Below are 18,411 nucleotides of genomic sequence, written 5' to 3'. Positions count from 1 at the left end.
TAGCCCTTTGCATCGGTGTATTTAAGAGTCTGATAATCTGCTTAGTCTTGCTAAGTACCCAGCTAGAAGTCAGCTACTGTCCAGATTGTCTCATCCTCTCTCGGACACAACAACAACAACAACAACAAAGTGTGCTTCTGCAAACGAGGTGGCATAGTGGCTTGTCCGGCATGAAATATGCACCTTCCTTCCTTTGGGAAGTGCGCTGATCGAGCTGTGGAAGAAGTGTTGGAGGGCCTGCTCAACTTGAAGATGTTTGGCAGCGGGAAGAGGAAGTGGTTTGTGAGGAAACACAAGAGGCAGTATCAGCAGCAGCAGAGGTCCACCAGGAGGCCGTGTACCAAACAGAAGAAGCGATGGGCTGCTAAGATTCTCAAACAGCACAGGCAGAAACTCCTCAGCGAGTTGGACGTCAACGCCGTGTTACCCTACTTGGTCTACGATAAAGTCTTCTCGCTCGGGGAGTACAAGGAAATCCTGGGACAAGAGTCCAACAAGAGGCGCACTGAGATATTCCTGGACCGTCTGTCCTCTAAAGGACCCGCTGCGTTCTGCTCTTTTTGCTCGGTCCTGGAAGAGACGTGTCCACACCTGCTCACTTGCTTTCTCTTGGATGGAGAAGGTATGTTCATGACATCGCACTTGTGCAGAATAAATTGTACTGTATGAAGTCTTTGTCATTTCAACAAACGGTGATTTTCTTTTTCTTGCCCATTCTAGCACAGGTGAGAAACCAAAACTAAAAATGACATATATAGGTTTGAAAATATTTGGTTTTAAGCCAGCAGTGGAGACTGAGAGCCAGCAAAAAATAGCCTCTTAAACCGGGGATGGCTGAGGGGATTACTGAGTCGACAGCCTTTGTAACTAGCCCCTGACAGCATATGGCCGACGTGTCTGCAGTCCGCAGCACTTACTCGGTCTGTGGGATACAAACGTCCTAATCAATATGATATCCCTGAGCGCCCTCAATTAGGATTTCACGCATGCAGTACACTGCAGAAGTAGTAAGTCGGGGAGTGAACCGCGCCGCTGCGAAAAGAGTGACAGGCGTAACAAATTTATCATTCTGGATGGATCAGGTCTGAAACAACCGAGAACATCTGGAGAACCAACGCGACACTTCAAACCTGGCTACACCAGGTGTGGCATTTGGGAAGGTCGCTTTGGACAAAACCACTTCCAAAAATCCAAGCGTGGATTTGTGCATTCATAGTAGACAGCACGCCCTCCATCCTAAAAAAAAAAAAATAAATCTGGTATACTGATGTATATTTTAGGGAAACCAAGCATGAGCAGCTGATTGTCACAAGATACATTGGCAAACTTCAGGTCAAGACTCAGCAGGCTTCCTCCACCTCAAACAGAAACGCAGTTCTTTTGAAAACAAAAAAAAGTGTGTTGTGGACAGAAGGAGAAGTATGAAATTTAATTCCGGGCATGCGTCTCTTCTGAAGGGATTCAATCAACTTGAACCAACCACCCGTTTGCCTTCATGTGCTTCCACGACCATTTTTAGAACTGAATGGAATATTAATGAGTATGATTCTACTCAAACGATTGTCATTGGCTGTCAGAGGCCATTCACCGGTATATCTGACCTGCTCACGATTTGATTTATGGATGTCCCTCAACGTTAACCGGCGAGCCTGTAGAGGCTTTTGAGGCTGCTCATACAGCATCATGTATTTTAATCCTTTAATTGAGGGGTGTTCTGATCTGGGTTTTATGATGAACATTCCATAACCAATCATCCATGAGTGACATCTGTTGTTATATTTTCTGACACTGATCACATGGATTAGCTGGGAGAGCTGTTCACTAATGATTATTTTAATTATTGATTTATCTGTCCATTATTTTTTTTAGATTTAAAAAAAAAAATCTATCAAAATAGCACCCCTTAAATATACAAAAATAGAACATTAATTCAAATTCATATTTTTTTTATTGTTAAAAAATAATTTTAAAAAAATCTTTCCTGCTTTGATCTGTAAAATGTTCTGTGTTAAGTAAAGGAGGAGAAGAGTGAAGTTGTGCGTAAGAGCAGTTTGGTTGACTTGTGCTACGTGTAAAGCGTCTTGCCATTACTTTTATTGTGAAATGGCGCCAGATACTGTAAATAAAATGGACCTGTTTGGTTTAACTAACATGAATGCACAAAAATAATGGAAACGCAGACAACTTGGCCGATGGATCAATCTGCTTTAACAGATGGCACTCCAGGAGGGGGAAAGGAAGGGGGGTTCCTCGTGCTCCCAAACAGTTCTGGAGATGAACCTCTGTGCTTGCCTCTCACGTGCACTGACCCTGTGTTTGACTCTAGGTAAGATTGCGCATACCGATCAGACTTTCCATTTGCCAAGTCCCTTTCTCACCTTAATTGAGCTGATTCTAATTTTGCCATTATTTTATTGTGTGTAACATACAGTCGGGAATAATTTACCTCAGAGTCTACATGTATGATTGTAATCCTACTTTTCCTTATTGTTGTTGTTTCGATATTTTATGGCTATGACTTGCTTGTGGCTTGTGATAAACTCCAAGGGCCTTACAGATAGGCGTCAGAGCACAACCTGTTGCACAAATGGACAAACAACCAATCACACTTATATTCACACCTGTGGACAATTTACTTTAATCAACAGAACTTGGCTATTTTTGGAAATACCTCAGAACTTTTAGGCAGAGCCGCCGACCACTAGATCAGCGGTTCTGACATTTTCTGGGTCCACACCACGACAGGAAACGAGATACGATGGGATAGGATGGGACTAAGCAAAAGGCATGGATGAAGAAAATAAAACAATATAGATTGCGCAATACCAGAGATCTAAGTACAAACAAATTGACAAGACAACGAGGCACACCTGGACTAGACATGAGTTGCTTGAGTGAGCTGAGAACAGGCCTGACGAGAACAGGTGGTGAAAACCTAATGAGGAAAACAAAATGTGAACAAGGCAAGGATAAGGATACACAACTAAATCTATTCACCATTCACATGCAAAAGTCCAAACATAACATCGCAATATTGGTATGAATGTGAAATCATTTAACTCACTTCCATTGACGGATATAGTAGCCCAAAAAAATGCATTCACTCTAGCAGGCATGGCAGTGAATGAGTTAATGGCTCGGAATGGGTTCAATTTGTGGCACAAGATAGAAGTCAGCGCATCCCCACTCAACCCTTGCGAGTGCGTCACAACTGAACGATGACGTAGTTCTGCGTGAGTGTGGACCCCCGGAGAGTACCCTTGGCCCAGCTGCCACAGATGGGGGAGGAGTGAGGCTGCGTGGATACTGCGTGGACGTGTGCGTGTGTGTGCACGTGTGTGTGTGTCTATGCGGGCGGGTGGCGATGAGCTTAAAGTGACGGGACAGACAAGCTGATATGCTCTCCAGACCGTTAAGGAGCCCTCTTTAATGTGTGACAGCTAAGTCAGCATTGAGACTGCAAGCCCAGTGGTGTGGCCCTGGGTGCACACGCACGCACACACACGCGCGCACACACACGCATGACAAGATGACGGCAACACACACATTGCAGTACACGCAGGAAAGAGCCGCCCACTAACACGCAGACCACTTGCAAGGCGATGTAAGTTCTCTTGAAATTATTTATGAGCTTACAGTATATGATGATTTTCTTTGGACTCGTTCCAACTGCTGGAGTTAGCATCTCAAAAGGTTGAACAAGATTTCTTTTTTTCTTTGACCTGACTTCATTTTACGTGCGTTGGAGTCAATACAAGAGAGTCAGCAGTCAGTCAAGGTCGAGTTGGCGTATATTGAGGCTGAAAAATGGCATAATCGTTTGTTTATTCAATCTAAGAAGAAGTAGGACACAAAGCGCCTCAAGGCTTGGCGGTTTGGTGCCAGCGTGTCCCTCTGTGGCAGTGTCAGGCTCGGCGGCGGCCATGATTGTGAAGAAACAAGAAAGAAACAATGTCGTCTTTGCGGTGTGTTGCGGCTTTGAACGGAGAGTCATTTGTTTGGTCCATCACATTTCTTTGCACATCGCAAGCCAAGGGAGGAGATTGTCAGTTGTGCCGGTTCGAGTGGACTTGAGTTGGTTTTGTTTCTGTGGAGAGTGGTGCTGAATCAGAGTGAGTTGGCGAGCAGCTGATCACATCGCTGGGCTGAAAGTGCACAAAAGGTGCCTGGATAGTCGACGCCTCCCCTTGAAAAGAGCACCGCGGGAACAGATGTGAAATTGACTGAATCCAGCTAAGTGCCGTCAGCTGAAATATTGCTTTAGTAAACTTTTTTTTTTTTTTTTTGTCGAATTCGCTGAGGTGCAGAGAACAGTCATCTCGTCTGAACAGAAATTAATTTGCACTTTAGATGAATGATTAAACGCAATAGAATAGAAGGGAGGGAATCATCTTTTAATGCCACGGCAAGATTTGATATAAAATGATCAGTGCTGAGCTGTCTGAAATTATTTTTTAATTTCATACTTTCTTTTAAAAAAAGATTTTTTATAATCGAACGTAGAACAATAGAATTGCTTAAATTGATTTCAATCTGTGACGTCATCTGTGTGTTCTTCCTTTTAACTTGCATACATTTGAATTATATTGTATGTAAATTGCACCATTTGTAGTGGTTCACATAGCTGACATTTGCTCATTAGGTTTATTTGCGTAGAAATTCACACCCATGGATGTTTTTAGATTTTGGGAGGAAGCTAGTGCAACTGGAGTAAACCTATATAAACTGGGAAAATGTAAACTCACCTCAAGGGCCAGAGACAAGATTCTAAACTCAATCACTCCGAACTTTGAGCCTGATGTGCAAAGCATGTCACAGCCATGCTGCCTAAAAAAGAAATATCATACATTATAAATGAACTTTTAGCTGTCGCGTTCTGTAGGTGTAAAAAGCAGGATTACAGATGATGTTCAATTATTTTTAAGAAAAACTAGGACTGTGCTGAAAGACATGGTGTTTTGCGCTTCGTCTTTCAAATTTACACTGTCTCAAACTAAATAAGTAAATTGGCGCCATCTAGTGGTCAACTGTGGAATTACGTGCAATAAAAACGGGCATTAGACCAAAATGAAGTTACTAAGTGTGGAAAATAAATGAAAGTAAAAAAAATATGAAGTAGGCACCTGCAATAGAATGGAGGTTTACTGTAAATCTTACTAATAAAGAAAAACAGCGCCACGAGTGCCGAGTCTCCGGTAGACAGAATAAATCACCATCTCCTCCAGAGTGATTTGTCAATGCGTTTGCGTGTGGGTATGAGATCAGATCCGCGGCCTTTTCTATATGCGAGGCAGCGGTGATGATGTCACTTCTTCATCCATAAGTGGACAAAATGAGCCTCGGGCAGGTTGGGGAGGCGGAGCCCAGGAGAGATGAAGTGAAACTGTGAGCTTGATGACTCACCTCACAGCACATACAGAGAGAAAGCACTGCGACAGCACCCAAGTGTGACTGTGTGCACGTGTGTGTGTGTATATTTCACCCCGCTCGCTGCCATCCGCTTGGTGCAGTGCTTTTAATGTGAAGAGGACTTTGTGAACTTCCTCTTTTGTTTGTTGGAAAACTAATAAATCACAGGCTTACAGCAGCGGCGGTTCTCAGGGCCCCGGGCCAGGTTTGCTTCCTCTGGGAGCAGCAGGCGAGTCCTACAATCCAGCGTTGGATGTTGCTGCATACAATAAAGTGGACCAGGCAGTGGAAGGACATGAGAAAGAAGGGCAGCCCCGGCTGGCCTATTTAGTGGCTGAGGAAAAAGAGCACTTTAATGTGTTGTGAGTGCCAGCACGAGCTTGTGGTGGACAATGTAAAATGTCAGCAGTGGTTTCACATACTGTAAGAGGAAGGTAATGATTGGCCAGGCCGAATCATTACTGCATGGGGGGGGGGGGGGGGGGGGTGCCAGTGTGAAATCGGCTGCTGCAGTGGGCTCCAGACTGCAGCACAACTGCTGACCCCTCAGCTGCCAATACACATCCACATTATTGTTTGAGTCACCAAAATACACACTCCTTAAGAATTGTGTTCACTGAATCCTACTGAGAGGGGTTTTCGATACCCATGGAACCATCTAACATATCGTGTTTCCTTACATCGTAGCTCGGCGCGTTTATTTACACGGCCACAGACGGTATCCGATTGTATTTCAAGTCCATGTAAAGTGTCAAAAATGTCTTCTAAATTTGACACATCACAGTGAAGTGTACATATCACTACACGTTTCCGACCGTATATCTGCTTTAAAACGCCGGTACTGCGCACTCACAACAACGAGGCACTCTAAAGAAGCCACATCAGTGTGATGCCCCTCTCCATACGCTGGCTGTCACGTCAGACTTTTTACATTTTTTTTTCCTGGCTCTCTGAAACATGAAAAGACTCCCGGCTGACAACGGGGCACTCTAAAGCAGCCACACCAACAGACTATATGAAGGGAAGAGGCATTTTCACACACAAACACACACACAAAAAAAAAACAGTTTAATGTTATCTTGCCCCACTTGATTACAACATAGTTCTCTGTGTTTGGACAGAAATGATCTTTAAACCTATATTAAGGCACTTTGTAGACTTTAAAGTGTCGTAAAGATAAAATCTCTCGATATACAAATGCCTGTTGAGGAATGCGTGCGGGAGCACTTTAGCTAAGTTACAATAGTAAGACGAGCTCACCACATACAAAACCTAGAGTGTGTGTTTGAGACACTTTTATAACATCTAAGCATTACAATGATTAAAATCTGAGTCAAGCCTATTTAGGTTTGGCTTGGTTGGTTAAAGCCCAATTTTTATCCTGCTAACCAAAGATGGTGTTGCGTGGTGAACAGAACTGTCAAGTCTTTTAGAATTCTGGCTACAGTAAGTCATCCACAATTTATTTGTCATGCAAAGAGGACTTCCCTCTAGGTCAGGCGTGGGCAAACTACGGCCCGGGGGCCACACGTGGCCCGTTAAACGTTTTAATCCGGCCCGCCGAACTTGAGAAAAATTAAATGAATAAACCTTGTTCATGTTTCATTTTCTAAATACGGTGGTTTTTCAAAGACACATATATTGTTGTAATGCTTTTGTTCATTTTTATTTATAATTAAATGTATTTATTTTTTTTCTCCCATGAGGTGAGGTTACCAAACCACTCCATCCATCCGCTACTAGTCCGGCCCCTCTGTCAAATTTTAGAACTCATTGTGGCCCACGAATCAAAAAGTATGCCCACCCTTGCTCTAGGTGCTAATTTGTCCAAGGGGACGCGACACCAGGTGAATAACTGAGAGAGGGCACAATTTAGAATAGACGGTAAAAGCAATATTGCATTATATAATCCAGTAATAATTCCAAATCCGAGTATTAATATCTTTGTGAAAACAAAATTTTACAGCGCTTGCATTGAATAGCATTAGATTTCCAGTATGTCGATTGTTATTTTCCCAACCATTGATATTTGCCTGTCGATAGCAGTGAGCATCATTTCCATATAGTTCGTTTCATCAGAATACCTCAAACAACAAAACTTGAGAGTAATTCCACCGTCCATCTTTTTTTAGATTTATTAACGCACATGTCTGCTAATGAGGATCTGTAGTGTCTCATTATTCTTGATAATCATCTGAAAGGCATCCTCATCAGTGGGAGGTGATGAAGTGTGCTGAGGGGATGTTTGTCAGAGGTAGGCGAATGACTCAATTAGTGCTAGATGATGCCATTAAACAGACCGTGTGGCAACGGTCATCAAAATTTTGGTTATCATGTACTTCAAGTTGGGTGAAATAGCTAACCCTGTGCTCGATCCAAACGGGACAGAGATTGTTCATATTTTGGATATTTGGATATATGTTTTTTGTAGAAGACGTATATTGAAAGTATATCAGTGTTGTTGTAGTTTTTTTTTTTTAGATTTGGGGGGTTTGTAAATAAAACAAAATTTAAAAGAAAATTCCCCAAAAGGAGTTCTAATTTTTGATTTTTTTTTTAATTCATCAATGGGCTACTCAGTGCAGTTTGCATGCGGCTAATGGGCCGTCCACGGTCCAGAGTCAGGACCGAGCAATCTAGGCGTCAACAAAAAATGTTAAGAATCTTGCCTTAAATTTGCTTCAGTTTCAGATTCAGTTTCCAAAATGACGACGAGCTTCAGCTCTTCAGTCCGCCCATATTCAGTCTTCAACCCATTCTGCTCGGTCCTAATGAGGTAAAAGTAACCCAATATGCTCGAAACACACAGTTACCCAACGAGTGGTTTAGGAACCCAACCCAATAATATTTTTATATAATTTAATAATAATAATATAATATATATATATATATATATATATAATTACTTACTGCATATCTCTGGAAATTATTCATCAAAGCAGAAATTGCAACGCAAATTGTATATTAATTTAGATACAGAAAGAAATGCAGGAACATAACCATGGATGAGAAGGCTAATTAAAAATATCAGACAAATAAATAAAGTGAGTATATTATCACATGTTGCCTAGTCATTGGCTCTAAATATGGGTGCCTCGCTTCAACCTCTAGAGTCTGTTGTGTTTTGTTTTTGTGAGTCAGATCTTCTGCGCTCAAATGAGGAGGCGGCTTGCTCCTCCACAAGTCTAGACTGATCGACTTACCCTTATGTCCAGACCAGCACTGGTGAATCACGCTTTTGATTGAAAAATGACCCAATTGCGGTCAGTTGACAAGTGGATTCGGCAAAAGGTCGACATCAACAACAAAGGTAATTTGAGGTTCTGTCCCAAATGAATTATTGAAGACTTTGCACTGTTGCGCACTGTCAGACTTGCAAGAATAGCACATGATCACTCTGAAATTATTCATCATCTTAAGGCCCTGTGAGTTTTATAAAAAGAAATGAGTAAATGTTTTACAGTCTGCGGCTAAGTGTTTGTATGTTAAACCCCCAATGATGAAGTATGAACTCATCAAATAGGGGCTTAGTATTGGTGAACAAATGGTTTGTGTGTTTTTTATGAATAAAAGTCAACATCATTCAGTAATCACTGTCTTCTGATGTTAATTTTAACTGACAGAAGTTTTTTACTCTCTCAATTTCACTTTGATTAAGGGGGGTTGCTGCGAAAATTGGGCGTTAAACAATGAGTTATAAATAAAAATGATGAGAAATTTAAATTATGAATCAGTGGTGGACAACCTGCTTCAGTGTTTGTGGTTGACCTGAAGAGAAGCAAACTCAACTTTAAAAAAAAAAAAAGAAGCACTCTGCCAGCATAAAATCCATTATCAGGGAATTTGCTAATGAAGGCCATCAGATGCGGTTGAAAGCTCTGGAAAATTTCATGGCAGTGGTCCGTTCAGACTTGTGCACCTGCTGACATAGAAAACCTCTGAGGTACAATTTTAGCCAACTAAAATAAAATTTCCAATCATTAGACACAGAGTGAATATTACTAACAGAGTTAACATCTGAGACAAAGAGTGATATGATGTGATGCTGGCGCTCCTTCGCAGAAAAAGAACGGTGTTGTCTTCTGGAATATCCAGAATGAAGTCGGACTCTCCGAAACGGGGACTCGGATGAAATGTGGACTAAAGAGTTTATTAACAAAATTTCGCAGGACCGATCTAGTTCAACAAGGGATGCTGGCATGCAAACCAGCAAAATGAGAGCAAAAGGGAAAGAAAAAAGTAATGAAAAGAGCCAAAATAGGTATAATACAACCCAGAGGAAATGAAGATCGATAAGAAATGAAAATATACTATAACAGGAACCCCCCCCCAAAGAAAAAGGTAAGGTACTGAGCAGCAGAAACAAGAACGAACGTCTAGAAATTGAAGACTTTGTAACATGGCCATGAGCGAGATGAGGAATTCTCCGACAAGGCATGATGGGCGGGGCAGTCTGACACAGCTAATGTGATGCTTGACAGGTGTGCTGCTAGAGGGAAACGCCCACCACTCCAGCAGGACATAGAAATAGAACAGACAGAATCATAACAAATTTTTTTGTTATAGTCAAAAGGAAAAGAAGGCGATTTATGATGTTCGCGGGGGGGCATTACTAAATTTCTTTAGTGGGCATCATAATCAGACTATAGCCTCTACTGTCATGGTGTTTTACGTCTAATTCATATTTCCTTTTCTTGACACTATGGAGTAGTTGAAAGTGACAGGATGATGATGATAAAAGTTCAACAATAGTTCCACCCCCACCTCCCCCTATTTCTGAAATGATGGCTACGCCCCTGACTACTACTACTACTGAGCATGCATCTCCAAATTGAATGCCCCCCCCCCTCACCCCGCCCCTCCCTACCTCACACACACACACACACACACACGGACGCGCGCGCGCACACACGCGCCCGCACATACAAACGGACGCTTGGACGCTGCAGCGTTTTTTAAGAGAGTGTTGGCGAGCCAGGAGAGGAGGGAGGAGGCAGGAGGAAGCCGATCATGTCCGGAGCGTGTTAGGAGGAGAGAGAGAGGACGCGCGCACGTTGACACATTAGAAAAAGAGAGGAAAGAAGGAGCTGGCGGGCGATCGGATGGAAGGGCGGTGCGTTTCGGTGCGAGTGTCATTGCAGACATGGGTCGCCGCGGCACGACACCTTGCCTTGAGCTCCTTGGGGGGTGTTTTCGCTGCCAGTCCTTCGGCTCTGCAAATGGCGATGTGCTGCTGATGCTACCGCTGCCGAGCCCGGGAGACGCAGCCGAGGCGGCGGATGCCAGGGAATAATAAGACTTATATATGATCACCTGCGATTTTCTTTGCCTGGGATTTTCCGTAGCGGTGGACGGTACCATGGTGAATTACCAGAAATACATTACTGTGATGCAGCTGGCTCTGGGGGTGACCGCCTCCAACAAAGAACATTGTCTTCCACCCAGGAAGCGAATGTGGTGAGTAGGAATCAGGAATCAGGGGGGGATGAGGATGAAGTGAGCCTTGGGGGGGTGTACAAAGCAAAGCTGTTTTTACGAAAGGACTCCTAATAGTGATTTTTGTCACTGCAGCCAATCTGTAAGCATCTCACTACAATGCATGATGGGAGTTTTTGTGTGTGGGCGTCCTCCTAAAGTTGAATGGCTACAGCAGTGTTTCCCCAACGAAAATATTTTACAGTGGGGAGAAAAAAAATCACACACCACTAAACAAAAAGTGGATGCACAGGTTAATTATGTAGCGTCTGCCATCTAGAGGAAGAGCATTTCATCGTGTACGTGTCACTACACGTCACTGGCATAGATTGATGAATGTTAGATTATTTGTTATGAACGTATAGGAGGAACGACTAACCATTTGTTAACATTTTGTATAGTATATATAATATATACTATATACGTGTACTATAACACAGGGGTGTCAAACTCCAGTCCTGGATGTTTTCCACCTCTCCTGGCTGCAACACACCTGATTCAAATGAGCAGAATACTTATCAGGCTTCTTCAGAGCTTGCTGATGAGCTGATCATTTGAATCAGGCGGGTTGCAGCCGGCAGAAATTGAAAGCATGACGGAAAGCGGCTCTCCAGGACTGGATCTTGACACCCCTACTGTAATATGATGAAAGTCAAGTCGAAGTTGATGACATCATTGATATATATTTTTTATTATTAATAATGCACCACCTGCCAGTTTCATCTAAAGACATCATTTTGATATAGAAATAATTTCTTATTGCCGGCATTGGGCCCAAACCTCTTCTTCTTTGATCAATTGAATATTTATTTCACAAATCCATACAATTGGTTCACGTGTGGATTTTATTTGTACAAATCTGACAGATCGCAAGTGTTGGAAATGGCTTGCACTCTTTGACAATGTAATGTTAATGGGTGCACGAACATGATGTTTTTGGGGTTTCCTGAAAAGTGAGGGATTTGGAGGTGCGAGGATTCCACCCAATGCCAGCGATGTTAAGTCACCATCATGTGAATGTAGTTGTTGTCACTCGTCAAACTCAGCTGGTCTCATCTTGCGTTTCATAAGATGGTGTGTTTTCAGACAGGATGTCATGAGCAGGCTCATTCATTTCTCTGAGAAATGAAAAACAGCGCTCTTATTTCACTTGATGTTAGACTAACGGTGTTATTTTTGGTCAAATACACACACTTGCAACATAGTATAGCTGTATGGCGAACTGTGACAAGTGTTACGGCCGTGACCTAAAGCGACACAAGTGTCGTGATGTCTGTTTATTGTATCAATTCAACAAATTTCTACTAGGAATAAAGTTTTTGTTTTTTTCACATTTTTAGTTACGCTTTATTGGATATTGGCGACAAAGATGAACCAATAGTGGATGCCGGGGCTCCAGCCCTCTAGGATCCCCCTTTTTCATGACCCTGTTGAGAAATTGTTTAATCAGCAAATTGGGACAAAATCAGTCAACCAATTTTTTTAATTACTGAAATAATTTTTCTAAAGTAAAATATGTATGAATGAAATTAAATTTACGTTTGTACTTATGATTTTATGTTACAAGACATCAGCCATCCATCCACTATCTGAGCTGCTTATTTTAATCGTAAAAAATATTTTTTTTTTTTCATTTTGATATCACGCAAACACCTTTTTATTTTGCAACCGAATACACCAAACTGAGATTTTGACTTTTTAACTGCTTAGCATGTGTTGACCTGCATCATACTGAATTATTTTTTATTTTTTACCATGTTTCATGAACCCAAGTTCCTTCTATTTTTTTAATTTCATATCCCTCAATCGAAAAAGTTGAACGAATTAAATCAAATGGGATATTTTCCCCATCACTCACTGTTTGGAAATCACTGCGCTAGGGTGATATCATCATCTCAAACTTCATGTGCTTCAATGTGAATGTGAAGTATTCATCCATGCTTTCCCTTCCTCTGCTGTGTTCTGCTCATTATAATAAAAGAACATAAAGCATAAAACATGGCACTCTGCTGTTTTTATTCCCACATGTACACCCCCATTAAACACGTCCTCTGTGCTCTCAGCATGTTTGTGTCTTGTCTTGCCACCACTTTGTGTCCTCATTACTCCAAACTGTAGTGGTCACCTCCTCTCGCTCCCTCCTCCTGCTCCGGCCTTGTGTTTACTTAAAAAGAACACACAAATTTCCACAGTTTTTTTTTTTTTTTTTCCTCTTGGGAAAGAGTACCAAGAGCAGGACTTGTGTGTGTCGTGGGGGTGGAGGGGGTTGATTACGAGCAGATTATCATCTAGTTCAAAATCAAAGATGCTTAATTAGGTGTTGGCTCCATGGAAGTAAAATAGCAGGTGGTGCTTGCAAGCACTTGGCTATCGCGGGTGTCAGAGGCAAACCGAAGCGCAACGCATGAAACGGAGTAATGATGACTAGGGCTTGCTGTACAAATTGTCGGACATTTAATTTGGTACCCCAATCTAATGAGTAGGAGGCCTGCGCACAAATCGTCGCTAACTTGAATTTAGACATTTAAAACAAATCCGAATTTTTTTCCTAATCAGAATTGTCATCTAAATTGTCACAAAGGAATTTTGGGATGGACTTCCGTCTAAATGCGTGAAAGCGCGCTCAACAACCGGATGAGTTTGCGTGCGTATGGTAATATTTAGCCTGCTACTGAGCATTAAATTAAACTGTTAAGCAGTCAGTCAATAAAGCGTATAGAAGTGGAGTCAAGGCCTTTGTCTCTCTTACTTCAACGTTAGGCTCTCACACTGTCACGGCAGTACACGAAAGGTGTTTGGCTAGTTGGGCCAAGCTGGAGATGACAGGTTAGCTTAGCACTAGCTAGCTGCTACGACACGATAGAGATGGATATTATGGACCAAAGCAAGCGAAACACTCTGGATTCTACACGTGGCAAACTCTTGTTCCGGGGACTAGATCTGGCCCACCACATCAGTTTACCTGGCCCATGAAAACAAAATATTTGCAAACGCTTCATGTTTCTTGCCAAAATACCCAAAATGAAAATTATGTTTGCTTCTGAAAATGTTGCAAGATTTTTTTTTTATTCCCAATCGTGTTTTAAAATGTAATGTATATGTATGTAATATAATATTTGAACAGAATAACTGTTGTCTAATCAATTTGTTGTGTACATATACTGGTGATAAGAAGCCATGGCGAGCATATAAAATCAAATTATTTGGGTTTGCAGTCAAAACGGCCCACCAAACGACAATGTGGCCCACAACAAAGATTAATTTAGCACCCATGAGGTAAACTATTTTGAATTCTAAGGAAAAATTTTCCATAGGATGACACACTTCTGTTCACTCCGGTTCAATAAATAGGTATAAATCTTCAAATTATTGAATGAATTAACCTTTGTAACGTGCTGTGGGCACCATGTAGTGTAGGGAAAGTACTACAGAAATACACTCCATTTTATGATTTTGATCAAATTAGATTTTTCATTTATTGGACAATGAAGCATTTTTTCGGGAAAAATAAAAAAGTATCCGATTAAGTTCACTTGTTATTCAGTCGTTAGAGTATGAGATTTAATACAGTACGTATATATTCTAACATAACGATCCTGATCATTTGAATCAGGTGTGTGTTGCAGCCGGGACAGATGAAAAACGTGCAGGAAAACGGCCCTCCACGACCGACGTTTGACACAGATGGTGGAGCGAGTGCCATTATAAGAGCTGGGCAAAAAAATCGGCCTTTCCAAGCTAATTGTGGCATGCACTGAGCATCTACTGTTATAACTAAAATATTTAAAACAGCTATCATATTTTTTCAGCATTTCTTTTTTTTTTTTTTCACCTTTTGGGCTTTGCTAAAATGGGGCCCAGTGATGCACTTTGCCTGCAGCATGAGTTCCTCCTCCCTCACTATATAAGAACTTAAGCGCCTTAATGTAAACAATAGCTCTAAATGATTGTTAAAATTGTTATCAATTAATTTGATTATTGATTGGTTTTCAATGTATCAATTAATTTCAACACCTATTGTTACAATGTGTTATCACCAAGGCCTTTTTACCCTCTACTCTGCTGTGTAAAATTCACAAGATATTTTTTTGCTACATCTTAAAATCATAATTAAATTGAAAAATATTTCCTTCAGTAGGATGCAGAGCACTTCTGCCGCATAATAAATGAACTAAAGTGGCATTCAGTGCAGCGCACACACACCTCCACCATAGCCTCTAAGCATCCAAATTTGGATGCGCACCAAATTGCACACCTTCCTTGATGTCCACCTCTCATATGCCTCATTTTGACATCAATAGTCATGCATTATTCACAAGAGATTGAGGACACTGTCAAAAAAGGCCCTACACTGCAATGTTGAGGGAAATCCTTGATCTACGCCTTAATTGGATGGCTTCTTCTTGACTCAACCCTCCACAGTTTCAAGGAAAGATGATTTTCGTGTGCTACTAAACGTATACAGATGGAAATTGAATTAGATCTCATTGATGTATCAATCATGACTAATGTCCTAATAATGCTATATTTATAGTTTTTGTCACACCCTTGTGCTGTAATTTTGTATTAAAGTCCATTTGCTTAATCCATAATTGGAAACACCCTAGACCAGGTGTGGGCAAACTACGGCCCGGGGGCCCACACGTGGCCCGTTAAACGTTTGAATCCGGCCCGCCGAACTTGAAAAAAAATTAAATGAATAAACCTTGTTAATGTTTTATTTGCTAAATAGTGGTTTTTTTCAAAGACATATATATTGTTGTAATGCTTTTGTTCACTTTCATTTAAAATTAAAATTATTTTTTTTTCTCCGATGAGGTGAGGTTACCAAAACACTCCCTCCATCTGCTCTTGGTTAGGCCCCTGTGTCAAATTTTAGAACCCATTGTGGCCCGCCAATCACAAAGTTTGCCCTCCCCTGCCATCGACAGACTAACAATTAGCATCAGTGTGGCGGTGTTATAACACTTTAAGTAATGCATATTTGAACACAAACAGTGCAGCAGCACACGAAGACGGACATTATAACCTAATCTCACCGGCATATCGCTAGGATTAGGTGGCTTTCCATACCAAGTTTAACTAAAACATGAATCTAAATTATTTCATATTTGTGAGTAGGAAAATTCCATATTCAGTGGAACTTCCTCTAACATACCTATTAAACAGATTCACGTCCCGAAAAAGAAGCTCTTGTAATTGCACTGCAAAGTGGTAAGATCATCATTTTGCAGTAAGCTGATGCATACATTTGAGAAGCAAACATCTTCCACAAAAATGAACTGTTCCCCCACAAGAGTCAAGGGTGATATCACTGGCAACTTTTCATCTTATTGCCCAATCAAATGCATTGTCTTTCTCAACTGCTACCTGGGGACGAGATGAAGGTTTTCTCAGAGACCTTTCAATGTCTCCCTTGTTATTGTTTGTGATGATTCACGCATCTTACGATCAAGCATCTAATTTTATTTTGGGGAACCCGGGCACAAAGGATCTCAATTATTCATGCAAGCGCCACGGCGGGCTCTGATCTCGTTAGATTTAAGATTTGTAACAGCAAGAGTGACAGAGAGAGGATGCACCAACCGCGAGGAGGTGTCATGACAGTTATGAGGAATTGTAGCGTTCAAAGAATACTGAGTTATTTTAGTGCAATACTGATATTTTAGAGAAACGGGGACTTCTCAATGCAACCAGTTGTGGCAAATCTCCCTGATCCGTTATAACATCTCTGCATGAGCAAAATGTGTGGGTTTTTTTTCCATCCATTTCCTCCACATAAGTGTTTTGCATCACACTGTTTCTGGATTCAGTTGAGTCAAGGTCACGTCATTGTTTTCAGGCAGACCTTTCAAAACAATCTGCATGCCAGGTTCCCTTGCACTTAACTACCGCAAATAATGGATGTTAAATGGAGGGATGTTGTCTCATTCGAGAGATCTCTACTTAGCATTGGTAATGATTTCAGTTAATTTCCCTAATTGTTTTCTGCTCTCAGATTGCACTCAAGTGTGACGCCGCTCAGAGCTAGGAAAGCTGCATCTATGCTGCAAATTGTTAATAGTTTAAGAGATTAAGTGAGAGAACTAAATCACGGGAGCAAATAAGATTGGCAATTTTTTTAAAGAGCTATTTTACTCTAGGGGACAACAATAAATAATAATTCCTGTTGGAGGGTTTTCATGATTTACAGGTCAAGACCCAAAGAGAAATGTGGTTTCTGTTTGTTTTGTACTTCCTATTTATTGTATTAAATAATCAAAAGCAAGTTTAGTGCATCACAATTACATTTGGAAACAAAATCACCTGCAACATTACAAGAAGCGGGGTGTAGGAATACTTTATTCCTGACAAGGCTGCAGGGCCTCTCCACTGGGGGCCATGACTAGGAATTCCCAACACTGTCAAACGAAAAATCAAACAAAGACAATTACACTTTGTGTATTAAAAGCAACGACATAGCCTTTGCTACCTTAATGCCAACATACAATGAGAAGCTCCCGCAGGCACTCAGGCTCATAATTAGCATCTATGTGTTGCATGTATTCTTTATCCTCAGCAAAGAACGGCTAATATTACTGCTGTTCTAAGTAGCCGATAGACAGTCTGAGCCTCCCGTACAGTATATGCATAAGTCCATCTTATACTGCCTGCACGTAGCCAAAGACTGTCCAAGAGAAATTGCAGCACTACCGAAGGAGAAAGACGAGCTTGGCTAGTACTGATACCAGGTCTTGTTTCGGGCAGATACGGGCCCTGGTTTAAAGGGATTACAATTCTTGTAGAATCGGTATTTCAAGGTATATATGAGTGAAAGTGAAAAAGGCAATTGCTATTAATTTCATGCAATTTTAAGGGAATATTGTCTTGTCTTATCTGTACTTGTTTTTTGAGGGGATTTTTTTTTTGTGCCCACATTCCGCATTAAATGTCAGTTCTTATCTACCCTCCTAAAGATGTGATGAAAACACACATAGAGAAAAAAAAAAAGTATTTATAAAAACATGTGCACATGAATGCATGATGTAACATCTGATTTGAGACAATGCCCATGGGTCAGTAGCGAGTCAAAATCTCCACTTCCTGCAAAGTCAATCTTGTCAAGTCTCTCCTCTTGATCTTGTTGACAAGACCGGGTTGCTATTTAAATGGATTGGACATGGTTGGTGCATTAATAACGTCATTCGGAATGCACCCGTCTCGCCAAAAATAGATAAATAAAATAAAAATACCCACTGATTTGCTCTGTAATTAATAACACTGGTAATACCACAAACACGCTCCTGCCATGAGACTCAACAGCGCAGTGAAGCACCATTTGTTTATTTAATAAGTACTTTCGTGACTTTGTGAGTGAAAGCAGCGTCTGACTGTGTGTTTCTGACATTTTTTGTACAAAAAAGGTCATCCACACTTGCCGCTTGCATCCCAGCGAAAGAAATGTTCAATCCAAAACCTACTATTTGCAAGTCGGCATTGTTTTTTTTTTGTTTTTTTTTTTCCTCACATTTAATGAACTCTGAATAA

At 41.2% G+C, this 18,411-nt stretch overlaps 1 protein-coding gene and 1 long non-coding RNA gene across 12 annotated transcripts in view; one reads left to right on the top strand and one right to left on the bottom strand.

The window, feature by feature from the left end:
* The first annotated feature begins 99 nt into the window (after positions 1-99).
* The window catches only part of tjp1b (tight junction protein 1b), a 67,440-nt gene continuing 49,128 nt past the window's right edge, over positions 100-18,411 (top strand). For 10 of the 11 annotated variants that reach the window (XM_088297831.1, XM_088297832.1, XM_088297822.1 and 7 more), the window contains exons 1-2: positions 100-622; positions 2,215-2,326. In XM_088297831.1, coding sequence (XP_088153957.1) covers positions 178-622; positions 2,215-2,326 — 557 coding nt within the window. In that variant the 5' untranslated portion in view covers positions 100-177. Of the gene's footprint in view, positions 623-2,214; positions 2,327-10,345; positions 10,867-18,411 lie in introns of those variants that run through there. The other variant, XM_088297827.1, reaches the window with a different exon arrangement.
* On the bottom strand, positions 2,051-3,375 carry LOC148334997 (uncharacterized). The gene is made up of 4 exons (XR_015844017.1): positions 3,065-3,375; positions 2,871-2,935; positions 2,672-2,774; positions 2,051-2,576 (listed from the first exon to the last, which is right to left on the bottom strand). It is a non-coding gene; the product is annotated as an uncharacterized LOC148334997 (long non-coding RNA).

Source organism: Idiotropiscis lumnitzeri, chromosome 6 (assembly GCF_059441095.1).
Source record: "Idiotropiscis lumnitzeri isolate Australia: NSW breed Sydney's pygmy pipehorse chromosome 6, RoL_Ilum_1.0, whole genome shotgun sequence".
Classification (NCBI taxonomy): domain Eukaryota; kingdom Metazoa; phylum Chordata; class Actinopteri; order Syngnathiformes; family Syngnathidae; genus Idiotropiscis; species Idiotropiscis lumnitzeri.
The sequence above is the reverse complement of the archived record's forward strand: the minus strand, read 5'-3'. Positions and strand labels throughout refer to the sequence as shown.